Below are 15,561 nucleotides of genomic sequence, written 5' to 3'. Positions count from 1 at the left end.
CCCTGTGGGAGATTTTCTCAGTGCGGATACCTTGAACGTAGGATATGAAATCTTTTTCCTCTCCTCTCTATCTAAAACAAATCCAATCAGGCCAGCACAGTGATATTCCTGGGAGCGGCAAGGTGCGGGAGAAGACGGCGTGCTTCTCCCCTACCCTGTCTCACCTGTGCCAGGGGAGCAAGAGACTGCGCTTATGCCACCCGAGGTGTCACGGGGTCTCGCTCCGGAGGCCTCTGGGCATCCCTCCAAATGTGAAGGACAGACTTTCAGGTCTGTGGGGGACAGAGGCTGTGTTCACACTGGGGGTGCTGCTTTATGTTGTCCTTAGGCATCTTGACTCTGCTGTTACTTCTAAGTCACCTGAGCTCTGTGCACAACCGCTAAATGCAAATGTTCCCCCCTGACCATTTGCTGCTCCACAGCCCCTGCCCTTGACGTGGATTGGCAGAACAACACTACCTTTGCTTCGTGTAGCACAGACATGTGTATCCACGTCTGCAGACTCGGCTGTGACCGCCCGGTCAAAACGTTCCAGGGACACACAGTAAGTGCGGGTACTGACTGTGGGGCTTAGGTTCGTGCGAATGTGCTGGGAGCTGGGAGCTGGGAGCTGGCTCCTCTCTGCCTAGGGTTAAAGGATACTGTGACTGCAGACCAGTTCTTGTGCAGCCCACTGCTCCTTGGGCTGTTGTAGCTATCTCAGGTGATTGGCTAACCCAGTTATCCATCTGGGAAGGCAGTGTAAAAAAAAAAAAAAAAAGTGACCTGTGATGAGCCAGATGTTGGATTTTGCAGGAAAGACTGTAAAGTAGCTATTTTTAGACTATATGAGGAAATAAAGGAAAGGCTCTTTGTAATGAGTGAATAGACGCGGAAGGGCAGCAGAGGAAGGAAAACTGTTCTTAAAACAGTCAAGCGGAAATCTCAGAATTGAGAGGTAGAATGTCTGAAGTGAAAATCTTAATGGATGGTGGAGAGATTGCAGAAATAAGGTTAGTAAACCTGAAGAGAGATCACAGAAACTAGCCAATTTGAAGAATTGATAAAAGATTGATCAGATGAATAGAGGCTTAATGACATACAAGACAGTGTGAAGCACGCTAGCATATATGTGTAATGGAGAGAGAAGAAAAGAATGGAACAGAAAAATTATTTGAAACGATGATTTTGCCAAATTTTCCTAAATCTGGTGGAAAACATCAACATTCAATCCAAGAAACTCAAGACACCAGCTGACTTCTCACTGAATTCCTTTTTTTAATTAATTTTTTTTATCGAGGTATAGTTAATTTACGATATTATGTAAGTTTCAGGTGTACAACATAGCGATTCAAATTTCTGAGGATTATAATCTATTTATAGTTATCATAAAATGTTGGGTATAGTCCCTGTGCTGTACACTATATATCCTTGTAGCTTATCTATTTTATACGTAATAGTTTGTACCTCTGAATCCCCTCCCCCGTCTTGCCCCTCCCCCTTCCCTCTCCCCAGCAATAACCGTTAGCTTGTTCTCTGTATCTGTGAGTCTGCTCCTTTTTTCTTATATTCACTAGTTTGTTGTATTTTTTTAGATTCCACATATAAGTGATAGCGTACGATATTTGTCTGACTTAGTTTATTCACTAAGCACAACACCCTCCAAGTTCATGTTGTTGCCAGTGGCAGAATTGCATTCTTTTCTTGTCTGAGTAGTATTCCATGTCTCTGTGTGTGTGTGTGTGTGTGTGTGTGTGTGTGTGTGTGTGTGTGTGCCGCATTTTCCTTATCCACTCATGTATTGGTGGACACTTCCATGTCTTGGCTATGTAAATAGCGCTGCTGTGAACATTGGGGTGCGTGTGTCTTTTCAAATTAGCATTTTTGTCCTCTGGATGCATCTTCAGACCCTCCCGCACAGCCCATGAGGCTCTTCGCAGCCTTTCTCTGGCAGATCCCTCTAGTGTGCCACGCCCCCGCCTCTACCCCGGTCCTCCTGGAGGACCTGCTGGCTTTGAGCACCTCACACCTGCACTGTTCCCCCCCTTTGACTCACAGCGTCCCTTGCCACTAACTTACCTAACATAAATTGCATTGTCCTTGGCACTTGCGTGTTCCCTTAGTACCCACTTCCTCCAGCATCTGTCCCTACAGGTCCCTGCTTCCAAAAGAAGGTTCTTTCAGAGCCCAGGGACCCATTGTCCCGTTAACATCTTGTCGTGGCTATAAACAGACCCTTCTTTTTTAATTTTTCTGACCTAAACTTACTTCTCCTCTACGCCTAGACCGTCCCCGAGCTTTTACTAGGAAATCTTTGTGACTTGCCATACGCCCCGTTGGGGACTTTCGTGCCATCGCACCACCTGGCTCTTTAAACGGGTCTCACTGCAGCCCATCATTCCGCACACGCTGTGAGCTAAATGTAGTCGAGCTGATTTCTTCCCGAGACCCCGTGAGCCGTTTCTGGGTGCTTTCTGGGAATTGTGACTTGGGCTGCAGAGGGAGGGAGAGGAAAGTCCACTTGCACCCTGGAAGATGCGAGGGGGTTCGACTGGGGACAGTCAGTGGGCACCAGCTCCCTCTTGCAGGCAGCCCCTTGGAGATGCGCCCTCGGGTTCTGTTCTCAGCAGTTAGGCTCAGAGCCTCCCACGCTGCCCTTGTTCCCGGCGCGCACCTCTCACCAGGCACCGCTTCTCTTGGTGTCCTCCTGGGTCCGCTTGCCTGTGCACACACACTCTGTCCAACCGCCTCGACCTCCCGGGCTCACCCACAGGCTTGCTCCTTGTACTGCAGGCTCCAATCCCTCCCTTTTTTCTGGGCCTTCCACCACGGGTACCACGTGGAACACAGACGCAGCCTTATCCCTCCCTGTCTCGCACCGTTCAGCACTCAGTGCCCTTAGCGAGTAGCGTGACCATTACCATTTATCATCCAAACCAGAGCACTTAGCAGTGTGGGATTAATTGGGAAGTTAATTATGGGTGTGAAATGAGTTAATTGTTAGGCTGCAGCAACAGGCATGAGGGAACGGGACGGGGCTCCACGGTCCCCCTACTAGAAATGGGAGGCCCGAGACCCGCGGCTGGCTCCCGCCGTCTCTCCCCGGCCCACCCCGCCGGGCACATCGTTCCCCGCCTCCACTCAGCTGCAGGCGGCTCCCTTGCCCACGGGAGCATATGCCTCGTCCTCCAGGATTTAGCCTCGAGGTCCCCTGGCCCCCAGAACCGGAAGGCCGCCTGCGGCCTTGTTCCTTTCTGCGCCTCCCCCCCGTCCCCTTCGCACACTGGCCCGCCTGCTAGAGCTTTCCATATGGGCCGAGTTACAGCGTTCTGTTTACTTGGCTGTTTGCTCTGGAAATGGCCAGGTAACGTGTGCTCGTCTGCGTGTGTGTGTTCAGGTCACATCGTCTTGGGCCTGGGTTTACCCCTCTGGGAACCTTGCTTCTTTACGTTTCCTCCCCCTCCACTCAGCACCAAAAGAGACATGTCCTGACAGATTTAGACAGAGCGGGTAGCTGTTGTATCAAGAGTGAGCAGGAAAATGACTTTCCGAGTCAGCTTTAAAATAACTTACTGGTCTTCCTGGTTTTACGTGCTGCCCTTACTCTGTGTAAATTCATTCGGCTTCCTTCCTAGTTGTGGTTGTTGTTTTTTTTTTTCCTTAGAGAACTAAGATGAGGGTGGCTGGTTATGTGTGGCATACGGCTGTACATTTTGTATCACTGAGCTAGGCGGAGTAAGGAAAGGGGGCATATGCATGCGGCCTGGGGCGTGTTCTTTTCTATCCAGGGTGGATGCAAGTAGGCTTTTTGCAGAGAGGACAGTGCGCTCCTTCCCCCTGCTGGAAGGTTGTATTACTGCGCCCAGGCCCTTCTTTCTTTTTGAAACCCTTTGCTCTCTTTCAGAATGAGGTCAATGCCATCAAATGGGACCCTTCTGGGATGTTGCTAGCGTCCTGCTCTGATGACATGACATTAAAGGTAAAGCATTCTAAAAGGCTGAGCCGTTTGACCCCAGACGACCCCCTGTGCTCAGTGCTGGTCTTAACATTCACTGCTCCCCCAGCTGCATATTCTGTTCTGAGCGCTGTTCCCACTTGGCAAATGGCAAGTCGCTGTCCTGCAGTGACCTCCTGCTTCATCCTGCCCTTCCTGCGGCCTTTCTCATGGGCGCCCCCTAGTGTTCAGCCGGCCCCTCTGCTGGCCAGTCTGCCAGCTGCCCACCCCGCTGGGCGTGAGCTTCCCAGAGGCGGGAACCTAAGGAACGCTCCCAGCAGGGATGGTGGAGAACCTCCCCCGGTGGGAGAAGCAGCCGTTGCTCACCTTGTCCCCAATGTGTTCTCTAGATCTGGAGTATGAAGCAGGATACGTGTGTTCATGACCTTCAAGCTCACAGCAAAGAGATATATACCATAAAGTGGAGTCCCACCGGGCCAGCCACCAGCAACCCCAACTCCAACATCATGCTAGCAAGGTAAAGGGAAGACAGCCCTCAGCCCGGTCTCGGTTCCTAAAAGCAACCGTGCTCACTGTGGCTGAGCCAGCAACATGGCCGGGAAAAGTTATTCATATCCAGAGAGCCCAGAAAATATTGCCAAGTTGTCTTCCAAATGTGCTTACACCCTTCCAAAGTAAATGGAGAGACGGCTGATTTTGAAAGGGCCCCGAGACATAAATTATCACGTGATGGCTAACTTGAGGTAAGGACGGTCTTAACCATGAGGCTGGTGAGAGGAATCAGTATATGTCCAGGCGCCCGGCCCTTTGCTTTCCTGATGGAGAAAGGAAACGATTCGGCTTGGACCTCGGGCTTGGTGTACTTGGTCCAGCTTGGAGCCGCAGGGGGCGAGAATGCCGAATGGTGAGAAAGTCTCCCCAGCCGCAGCCAGATCTGACCTGACTGTTTATACAGTGAGCGCCCCCCCTCCCGCCAAGACACCAGCACTGGCGGCAGAGGAGTGGCTAGTCGGTCAGATGCCAGAATTGAGAAGAGTGGTTGTAAGTCACCACAGTGGCCTCCGCAGGACTACATCACTTAGGCTGCAGTCAGCAGGCTTGTCCCCGTGCTCATCGGACCCCATGCACAATATAATGTTCCAATCCCAATATGATATTTTTAACACGAACCTTCAGAAAAACGAACGAAAGAGATTCTGAGGCTGAATTTCCGGATTACTTAGGGGTCCGGAGACCGTGATCCAACAGAGCGTGGGTGTGTGTTTAGCTGTTTGGCCTGGGAAAGACCAGGCTTGCAAGGAATGTTTCCCTGCCAGGAAGCAGGAGTGGGTTGGTTCTATATAGGTGCAGAGAACAGGGTTGTGGGGAGAAGTGGCAGGTGGTATGGCCCTCCTATAAATGAGGGAGAGCCCTCCGTCTTTGTTGTGTAGCTGTGGGGTGGGCGGCCTCGCCAGGCAGCAAGGACTCTTGTCACTGAAAGGACCGACCCCAGGCCACCTCTTAGAAAACACTGGACGGAAGTCCCACATTGGCTGAAAGGCCGACCCAGAAAGACATGAAGGCTGTTACTCTCTTATTTCAACTAACTGTCACGAAATCCACTTAAATGTCTAGGGTACAGAACGCTATCTTCTTTCTTTTCTTTATAACTTGGAAGGTGCTTTGTATCACGTGGCACCCGTTACGAGCGTACGCGATCCTTCTACTTAACGAGCATAAAGGGACATGCTGCTGCCTCTAAGTCCCTGCAGAGAGAAGGAGCGCCGGGTAAAGCATCTTTGTGCTGTGTACTCTTCTTTCAAATTTGGAAATTACTGAAATTTGCAGCTCCCAGGAGTGCAATTGTGTATTTGGATGCAATTATATTTTAATTCTGTACTCGTTCGGCTTGGTATTTCCCCAAATACGGCTCTCAGCACTGTTTTAGTTGGCAATGATAGATGTTGTGTTGGTAAGTTGTGGGAGCACTTTAGAAAATGTAGTGAATACAAAAGTACATATCATTCATATCTTAGAAAAACACACAGACAAATGAGTGTGGATGTCAGTTTGTTTCCCTCGTAACAGCACCCAAAAAAAGGAGATTTGTTTTACGACCATGGCTTTGTTTTCAGTATATCTGGTTCACGGTTTAGAAGAGGAAGAGTGTACCCGCTTGTTGTCTCTCGAAACGTAAGAGCCAGGAAGGGAAAGCAGCGCCCGCTGTCCGTGCCGCGTCTTGGGGAAACAGTCGGGAACCCGCGTGTGTTGTGGTGACGTTTTCTCTCCCGTCTTTGCAGTGCTTCGTTCGATTCTACAGTTCGACTGTGGGACGTGGAGCGGGGTGTTTGCATCCACACGCTCACCAAACACCAGGAACCAGTCTATAGTGTAGCTTTTAGCCCCGACGGGAAGCACTTGGCCAGCGGCTCCTTTGACAAGTGTGTGCACATCTGGAACACTCAGGTAATCCCTGATTCCCACTGCCCACTCCTCTCCAGAGGGAGCGCCCCCATAGTCGTGTTTTTGGTGGCCCACGCCCGGAACAGCAACCAGGGAATGAGTGTGTGCTCAGGAATGCCTCACCTCAGACGCGGGGCCGTGACACAAACCCCAGCTCCCCGGGTGGACCCCAGACCCAGTGCCATCTGCCCTGTGTTCCGTGGGGGCGGTCGGTCTTCCCCGCCAGAGATGCCCATCGACTCGTTACTTTTTCTGAGTCCTTGGCAGGTAAGCCTTCCACCTGCCACTTCCTTCTCTTAGGCATGAGGAGTCACCTTGGAAGATCGTAACCCAGTCATCTTCCCACCCGAGACGCTGCCCTGTGGGTACTAAGGTCTAGGTCAGAAGTGTCATTCCATCCGAGCTTTCCAGGGAGAACGGCCGTCCGGGGCAGGGAGGCCAGCCCTGACCGCCTCTGCTCCACACCAGCTCCTGTAGCTTCTTCAGGGAACAAATCAAGGACCATGGGGAATATTCGTTGGCTGTTGTCATGGCATTTTGATTTTTTGAAGGGAAGTGTCTTATGTTTGGGTAGCAGCAGGAATGTCCCTGTTGGTTATGCTGTCACAGAAGTAAAAGGAGACGGTGTTTGAATATACTGGGCTCTTGTGTCTCCTGCTAATGGAAGAGAGAAATGTGCTATGGGAGGGAACACTGAAGACAGCCAGCAGTCCATCCTGTGTGGCCTCAGGATGGATGAAATGGCCTTTCCTCTCCTGGTTTTCTGGGGTTTTTTTTGTTTGTTTGTTTCGTTTTGTTTTTTGTTTTTGTATTTTTTGGCCACCGTGTGCAGCACGTGGGATCTTAGTTCCCCGACCAGGGATTGAACTCGTGCCCCCTGCAGTGGAAGCGCGGAGTCCTAACCACTGGACCGCCAGGGAAATCCCTCCCCTCCTGTTTGTTCCCACGCTCCTTCCTGATCCCTTTAGGCCTGGGTGGCATTTGGATGAATGTACTTTCTCAAGCCCGCTCCCCCTTGTGGCTGATGCAGGGGGGCGGTGCGGGAGCCACGTTAGCTGGCGGGGCAGGGGGCGGGGTGGGGCCCGAGGGTGGTCCACTGAGACCTCAGGCTTTCCAGGAGCCGCCTCACATGCTCATGTCTTCTCCGCGCGTAAGAGGCGACGGTGGCCCTTACGTGGAGCCAGCCTGGTGCCGGGGCCACCCGGAAAACAGACATTAACGTGTAGCAGTCTGTTCATGGAGCTCTCGCTGGAAATAGTGATGGATGGATTTCTGAAATGACACCATCAGTTAGATAACTCCTGCTGTCAGCAAGTCATTAAATCATTTTACCCCTTTATTTACTTTTTTTTATAAGTCACAGAACTCTTTGAGACATGTCGAGGGTCTCTTTAATCCTCAGTGCGATGGACGCCTTCTCTAAATATAAACACACGCGAGATCTTGTTGACGTGCCCCTTCCCCGGCTGCCTCAGTCCCCCTGCCACCCTCAGTCGCTGGCCCCCGGGAATGACCCCTGGGAGGCATGACCTCGGCTGCAACATGTTTAGGTCGACTCCGCGGGCTGCCGTAGGTCAGCTGTGCCCCCCCCGTGGCAGCAGGTCTGAGAGGCGCGTTACGGCCACTGAAAACTCCGTTACCTTCTATGTTTGAAAGTTTCTGTGCTGACACCCTGGGGGTCCACGTCGGCGCTCTGCATCGCGAGTGATGGTGGCTTTGCTTTGCAGAGCGGAAGTCTCGTCCACAGCTACCGAGGCACCGGCGGCATCTTCGAGGTGTGCTGGAACGCCCGAGGGGACAAAGTGGGCGCCAGTGCGTCGGATGGCTCCGTAAGCAGCACCCGTAGTTTCCTGGGGGGCGGAGGGCTCGGCGGTGGAGACGCGAAAAGTCAGACCCCTGATACCCGCGGGGGCTTCCGGCGCTGTGGTGGCCTCCGAGCGCCGCGGCCAGTGTGTTGGTGAAGGAAAGTTCTGGGCTGGCACCACCTCTGGGAGCAGCCGTCTCTCTGACTTCCTGAATGACGTTTTCTCGGTGAAATTGGTGGTCCGCAACCGGGGTGATTCTGCCCCTGGAGGACATCTGCAATGTCTGGAGGCGCTTTGGGTGCCACCGCTGTGGTCGGGGGGCTACTGGCATCTGGTGGGTGGAGGCCAGGGCTGCTGCTCAGACCTCCTGCAGGGCACAGGACGCCCACAGGAGAGACGTGACCGGCCCCAAGGAGCGCAGGTGCCGAGGATGAGAAACTTGGTCCTGTCTTGGCTCCCAGCCTGCTGGGCCCTCTGGTGATAAAGGCCCGACTTTGCATTCCACGGGTCTCCGGGGTCCCAGTGGCCCTCTGTTGATCCCCTAAGATGTCTAGCTTTTGGATTCACGCCTGCACTTGGAATTGCCATGAGCTGTAGGGCAGGTGGCAATGGGCTGGCTGGCCAGATGTCAGCCCGGCCCCCAGATGTGTGCTCAGGCGTGTTTTGCCCTCTGCCCCGCCATGTCGGTGTCTGGTCTGTGACACCCGCCGATGGCTGTGGCCACCCCATTAGTTCCTAGCATAGCCCTTGACCTGGCTGTTCCCCTCTATCCTGTTTGCCTGGGGTTGGTTGGTCAGATGCTCAGACGTTAGTCTGTCGTTAGAGATGCTCTGAACCCTCTCTACTGTGTACCAATAAAACTTTGTCAGAAGTGGGTAACAGGCTGGATTTGGTCCACGGGCCGTTTGCCATCCTCTGCTCTAAAGGCGTCTTGTGTCGTGTCTCGAGATAACAGGAACTTTCTCTTTCCTTCCAGGTGTGTGTCTTAGATCTGCGAAAGTAAACACGAAATATTTTAGAAACAAGAAGAGAATTCTAACGGACCAGCAGTGAATGTGTGGGGTTGTAGCACTATTCAAACACGATTCTGTCAGCTCCAAAACTGTATGAACTTGACCTTAGAGTGTACTTTGAAATCAACTCATCCCTGGCCACAGGAGTCTCTATTTTTTTGTAATCTTTATCAAGAAGTTTAAAACAAAAGCATACACACAGTCATATCAAAGGGGGAAAAGAATGGTTTCCACCTGGAACATTCAGCCTGGGAAGCACGAAGCCACCAGCTAGACGGTGCGCGGTTTGGTTTCCATCCAGAACAGGCTCTGATGGCTGAGAGGAAAAGAAAAAAAAAAAAAAAAAAAAAAACTGTGCCAAAAAGAAAAAGAAAAAAAATGCTGTGATAAACCAAAAGGGGGGTGGGGAACTCCTCACGTGGAGGGTTTTTTTTTTTTTTTTTTCTTCCTAAAAATTTGGACACTACAGTTACTCTCACCAGGATGTTCAAAGACCAGTTTGTACGGATGACATGGGCAACTTTGTAATCCCAACACTTTCTATTTTCTAGACTCTTTGTCACGTGGTTTTTCTATGGGCTGGAATCCTGTCGTCTGGGGGCCTTGGGTCTGAGGTGGAAACTGTTTTGGGTTTGTTGCTTCTTTGCTGATGTCGCGTGCCCCCTCCACCTCCTTCCTTCCTTCCTTCGTGGTCTTGGTTGGCATCACGCCCTCACAGAGTCTCTGACAGGCGGGGCTTTCTCGCCCTCCCCTCCCCTCCCCCCCCCCCTCGCGCACTCTCTCTGCCCCTTCCTCATAGTTGCTTCCCATCTTAGGTCTCAAGGGCGCTTCTGACGCATAATAAGTGCTTTATGTAAGAAGGCAGGGCAGGGGGACTTTTTACCGGAGGAAAAAAAAAATAAGTGACTTATAAGAGAAAGAACCCAGAGTATTTTTGGAGAAAAAAAATATTTTTATGTTAAAACAATTTTAAAATCCTAAAATGGCCATCAGACATAGAGAGCTTTGTGTGATTCATATTTAAAAAAAAAATAAAGTTTAGGAAGACACAGGCAGGGTCTGAGGTAGCTTTTTCCCTTCACTTTCAGCCTGTCGAGAGGCAGTGAGGAATCTGTGTGGGAAGGGGCCAGCTCTGGGGTCGGCGTTGGGACTGTTCTACGGCCAGAGAGGAAACTCCGGGCCCTTCCAGCTCGAAGACGACCTTGGCGTGTTTCAGGGTGTGTTGACCACATAGTAGGCGGCAGGAGAGACCTGGAGAAGCGTGCCTTTGGACCCAAGAAGTGTTCCCAGGACCAGCGGCGTGGAAGGGGCCGTCACAGCCGTCCACTGGGTAGGATGCCGCCTGGCATCGTTCAGGCCGCGGGGCCACCTGTGGTCCCCCCACCAAGAGCACCTCGGCCGGTCCTTGCACAGCTGACGGGACGGGCTCCAGGATCTCACTGGGTCTAATATCGACAAAAACGAACAGGGAGAGAGGTTTTCGGTCCTGAAGGTGAATTCCGTAGGTAGAGTGTCACTAATAATTTCTGTCCCCTTCATAGTTTCTTCCTCTTGCAACAGAGGAGGAGAAAGGTTTTCTTTTTGTAATAATGAATCTTTTTACTGTTTTTAAAAAATTAAACATGGCTTTGTGTTCCTAGAGGAGTTTCCTTTCATTGGATCAGGTAACCTTTGTACTTTTGTTGTCATAACCCGACGCTGACCCATCTTTTAAATTAGCAGCGGGGGAAGCAGCGGAAGACAGGGCCTCTGGGTTCATCCGTCTTCCTGCAGCCACAGGCCGGGATGGGGCAGGGGGCCGGGCCCGGGGGGCTGGCAGCAGGCAGGATGCAGCCGTGTGTGTGTGTTCCAGCAACAAGGCCCGATGTCACTTAGAGGGTGTTGTCTGTCCGTGGAGTCAAAAGCTAACGGGCAGAGCAGACCAGGCCCTCCTGCGAAACTCGGGTTGTCCCGGGACCAGCCCCGAGAGCCAGAGTGCATTCATCTTCCTCGGATCATTAATGGGCCTCCATGGATCTGCGAGTTATTCGAGCCCCGTCTGTAGGAGACCAACAAGCGCCCTGTTTATGTGGGAGTGGAGCATTTTACTTGGGATCTGTTACCTAAACGCTTGGCCTTTAAGAAGATCAAAGTTCTCCAGAGTCTCCACTGCCGTCTGTGAAGATGGCAGACATCCCCAGGGGCACTGGTAACGCCCTGCCACCAAGAAGTTACTAGGTTTGGGGTGCAGCTTGGGGGGATCTAGACGAACACCATCTGGACCCCCTCACCCAATGAAAATGTGTCACGTCTGCAGGCATCAGCTGTCCAGGGTCAGGACACAGTTTGCGTTTGACAAGCCAAAGCCTGCCGGCGGGTGAAGACAGTCGGTTTGCGACACGATGCTCACCGGACGGTCGGCACCCAGGGTCTCCAAGCGCTGACTTTAGCCTCTTGGTAAATCTGAACCAGTTGGGACTTGCCGGGTTGGAGCCGAGGGCTGTGAGGCCGCTGACACGGGGGCTCGATCCCGGGCCTGGCAGTGACCTGAGGCTAAGGAAGGCGGACCGTCCGCGTTCCTGGCGTCCTCGGCCGGCCACTGGGAGGGAGCCTCGCAGGGGCCCCAGGGAGGCAAGACGAGGAGGCAGCCAGCGCCCATGGAAACCCGTCCCCACTCTCAGCAGGACGGCAGCCGTGCCCTGAGCCGCAGACGCTGCTTACCAGCTGCACCGTGCCAGCCAGCGCTCAGCGGACGCGTCCCTGTCATCGGTGCCCCGTGGCTCGTGTTAGCGTTGGACGTCATCTACAGCTTCTAACACTTGGAAGTAAAAGCTTCAGTCTCAGTGACCAAATGGGACCTTGATTCTGAAAGCAGGAGTAACACAACGATTCTCCCCGGAATTTTCGGTTGGGTTTGCAGGGACTGAGAACTCATTCTGCGCACACCTGGGAAAGGGATGCTGCCCCACGGGGCACATCTGACCCCACATGACACCCAGGACGTGACGTTCGTTTTGTCTTTCTAAAAATAGATCTTGGAGCCAAGTGAAGTGCACTTTGTCAAACGTAAGGGTCTGCTTTTGTTCCTTCTTGTTTTCTCTTTTAACCTCTGTTCCAGCTTTTTTCTTTTTTTAATCGTGTTTCTTGTCAAATGCAGAATCGTTCCTCCCGCCGCTCACTGAGGTGAATTCTGGCTTCTGCGGTTTTTATTGTCTGTGTCAGACGTGCAGCCAGATGGGCTTCTGTCCGCGTTTTCCAGATTCTGTTCCATCCACACGGCCCCCGTCTCGTTCTCCCCCCCGCCCCTCACCCTCACGCGCTCCCAGAAAGAGAATCACCTTGTGCGTCATAGCTCATTTGTTTCAAGAGAGAATCAACAGATCATATTCAGTGTCTTGAATAAATTGCTCTATTTTGATAGAGAACTTGGTGGGTGTGCTTTCTTCGTCTTGGTCGGCACCTCTGGGGCCCACGCTGACACCCCTGAGTGTAGACAGAGCTGCGTTTTCTCCAGGAATAAATGGGAGGGCCGCTTTCGGGGTCGCGATGGCAGGAGGGTCAGCTGCCCCGTTACGATATAAAGGGAGCATGCTTTTTAGTACGTTTCCTTTGTGTTACTGTGTTTCAGGCTGGCTGTTGTAGAAAGTCAAAGCGGATGAATTTTCTCCCGTCACGTGGGGTTGGTTTGCTGGGAGTTGGAGTTCAAGGATGAGCTTTGAGTAGTTAGCAGAACCTAAGGTGGCAGGATACTGATGAGCGGACACTGGGCACGATGCAGACAGACATCTGGAAACGTTGACCGGAGTCTGCTCTGTGCCAGCCCCGGCCAGGTGTTTCCATTGATGCCGCTTTCGTCAGTGAACGGATGTGACGTAATTGAATTGAGCTGCTATCCCCGTGGTAGGCAGACGCAACGAGACGGGCTGCGTTTGGCTGTACACATGAGTCACAAAAGAAGGTCGTGGTGCCATTTCCTCTAATCGCAGCTTGATCCTGGGCTGGAACAGAGCCAGGGGCTGGCCCACCCCTTCCTCCGCCCCAGTGTTGTGTGGGGTTCAGCCTTGCCTGGTTTTGTTTTTCTCTTTTTTAAGTCTTGCCAAGTTGACCCAGCGTGTTCCCACATGGTGGATTTGGGGTGAAGCTCTGAGCACCCCAAGCCCTGCTGCTAAAGCCACGGGGAGGCCCCGGGGAGACCTTTGTAGCAAACACAGTGGGCTTGCACAGCGCGGGGCAGAGCTTCCCGGGATAGATGCGTGTGGGACGCGGGCTCTGGTGGCTTCAGCAACGATGCTGGTGGCGTATTCATAGCTTCGAAGGGGTTTCTTTGTGCTGTGAAGGAAAGTGGGTTGAATCCAGATTGTCCAGCTTTCATCTTCAGATGCATGGAACCCATTGCTGCAGTGATTCTAAAAATGTTTTGTCCGTTGAGGCTCCCACTTTATTTCGGGAACCCAAGTTTCCCCTCACTGCGCAGAGACCTTTTTTTTTTTTTTTTTTTTTTTTTGGCTGCCCACAGCTGGGTGCTGTTCCTAAGGGTCCTTGAGGTGTTCCTTATATTCACGGAAAGGTTTCTGTGCACCTGTGGATGCTGGTGGTGGTCACTGTTGGTGGAAGCCTGGAAATCACTTGGTGAGATGCATGAAAAGGGCTGGGAGAGGGTGGGAAGCAGATAACGTACCCTTACAAAAAGACTCAGAATTGGGTGGAATGTTGTTTTTCTTTTTCTTCCAGTCTGGCTCCTTTTTCTCCCAAGTGTCTTCATCCATTTGCAAGGTAAGCAAAGGAAGACGCAGCTCCACCTGGAGGACCACGTGGCGGTCGCGGGGAGGGGGACCCGTGATGGGGGAGGGCTTGGGGAGCCTCGGGGTGGGGGGAGGGTGGGGGGCGGTACCCATGGTGGAAGGAAGCAGGGACTGTTACAGTATTACCTTCTCCTAAAACTTGAAGTTAAATCCTCTGGGGGATGGGGACTCCTATTAGGAATATACTTACCCTAGAGCAAAGTTCTTGAGAGAAACGGCCACCAGAAAACACAACTGTAAAGGACGAAGAGGGTATCTTTGGAATAGGGGGAATAAGTAGACTCATTTAAACGTTTCTTAAGGTGTGGTAAATAAACTGGCCAATAAATTGAAATCAAACAGAAGCCACCTGATAGGAGCAGGCTTATCTTTGCACCCAAGCTACACTCCCAGCTACACCTGTCACGTGCAAACTCCTGGCTCTGGGTCCCAGTTCCGTCCCCTTTTCAAGAACCTTCCCATCTCCCATCACCATCGGTTCCTCTCCCCTAGATCTTTCCCCTTATCGTCCCAGCTACCGTCTACAAAACAGTAACATAGCAGCCCCCTGCAGCAGCCAGCCTGACACGGAAGTTGCTGAAAGCCAGGCGTGGTCTGCCGTGATCTGCTGTGCTCGCTTGTTATTCCCCGGAGTGACTGATAGCATCTCTGTCCCCAGTGCCCAGGTGTAGCTTAGGGCGTGGCACGTAGCCACGGGAAGGTATCCACTCACCGGCTCACTCTGCCTCCATCCCAATTGAAACCACCCTGCCAGCTGTGATGCTGACACCCCATCTACTGAGAGAGGTCCCTTTAACCAGATAGTCACAGCAGCCTGAGTTCTCACGTGCAAGCTCTGAACCTGACTGCGGCTAATGTAAAGCCAAAGAATGGGTGAGGATGACATTGAACACCTCGGGGGGAGTGTCTGGAGAACCAGGCTTGGGGGCCGTGTTCGGCTGCAGGCTTGGGCCCATACACATAACACCAGGTGCAGACGCGGCGCTGGGAGCTGCCCACACCTTGATACTGGACACTGGGCTGGCCCCTGAAAGCACACCCCGGATGCCTTCCAAAGCAGACACACCAGCTGCCGACCCCTTTCCAGCAGTGCTTCTGCACGGCCCATTGCCTTGGGCACCAGCTTCCAACTTAGACTTGGGACACGAATCTGATTTTCTGCCAGGCCGATGCTTTGCTCTAGCTGCGAGGGAGCCTGGGAAAGTGAGCAGCTGGCAGCTTTGCTCTAGAGTGGGGTTGAGGCTGTGCCTCATTCAGCATGGGGAGTCCTCAGAGGACGGCCTTCTGATGCTGCGGGCAGATGGAATGTCGATGCAGAGATTAAGAATGCAGATGACACCCGGGAAGTTCAAACTCCTTCACACCTGCTGGACGCTTTGGGTCAAGGTGGCTGGGACGTCGGTCCATCTTTAGGAGCACGCAGCCCTGGGTAGCACGGTCACAGTCATAGGATGCTCTGAATCCATCTGCGGCCATGTGACTCCAAAAACACAAATCCAGAAGCATCCTGGACAGCTTTTCTAGAGCAGGATGGAGTCCTAGTCTTGATATAAACGAGGGTCACATGGCAGAGCTGACTGCAGTGT

General features: G+C 52.5%; 1 protein-coding gene across 3 annotated transcripts in view; it reads left to right on the top strand.

Annotated features, from left to right (window-relative positions):
• TBL1X (transducin beta like 1 X-linked) overlaps positions 1–9,573 on the top strand; it is a 224,844-nt gene extending 215,271 nt beyond the window's left edge. For all 3 annotated transcript variants that reach the window (XM_029240081.1, XM_029240082.1, XM_029240080.1), the window contains 6 exons: positions 423–544; positions 3,884–3,958; positions 4,324–4,451; positions 6,214–6,379; positions 8,104–8,205; positions 9,158–9,573. In XM_029240081.1, coding sequence (XP_029095914.1) covers positions 423–544; positions 3,884–3,958; positions 4,324–4,451; positions 6,214–6,379; positions 8,104–8,205; positions 9,158–9,184 — 620 coding nt within the window. In that variant the 3' untranslated portion in view covers positions 9,185–9,573. The remainder of the gene's footprint in view (positions 1–422; positions 545–3,883; positions 3,959–4,323; positions 4,452–6,213; positions 6,380–8,103; positions 8,206–9,157) is intronic.
• The last annotated feature ends 5,988 nt before the right edge of the window (positions 9,574–15,561 follow it).

The sequence above is a fragment of the Monodon monoceros genome, unplaced genomic scaffold (genome assembly GCF_005190385.1).
Source record: "Monodon monoceros isolate NGI ecotype Baffin Bay Population unplaced genomic scaffold, NGI_Narwhal_1 Super_Scaffold_22, whole genome shotgun sequence".
NCBI classification, from domain to species: domain Eukaryota; kingdom Metazoa; phylum Chordata; class Mammalia; order Artiodactyla; family Monodontidae; genus Monodon; species Monodon monoceros.
This window is presented reverse-complemented; position numbering and strand designations above follow the sequence as displayed.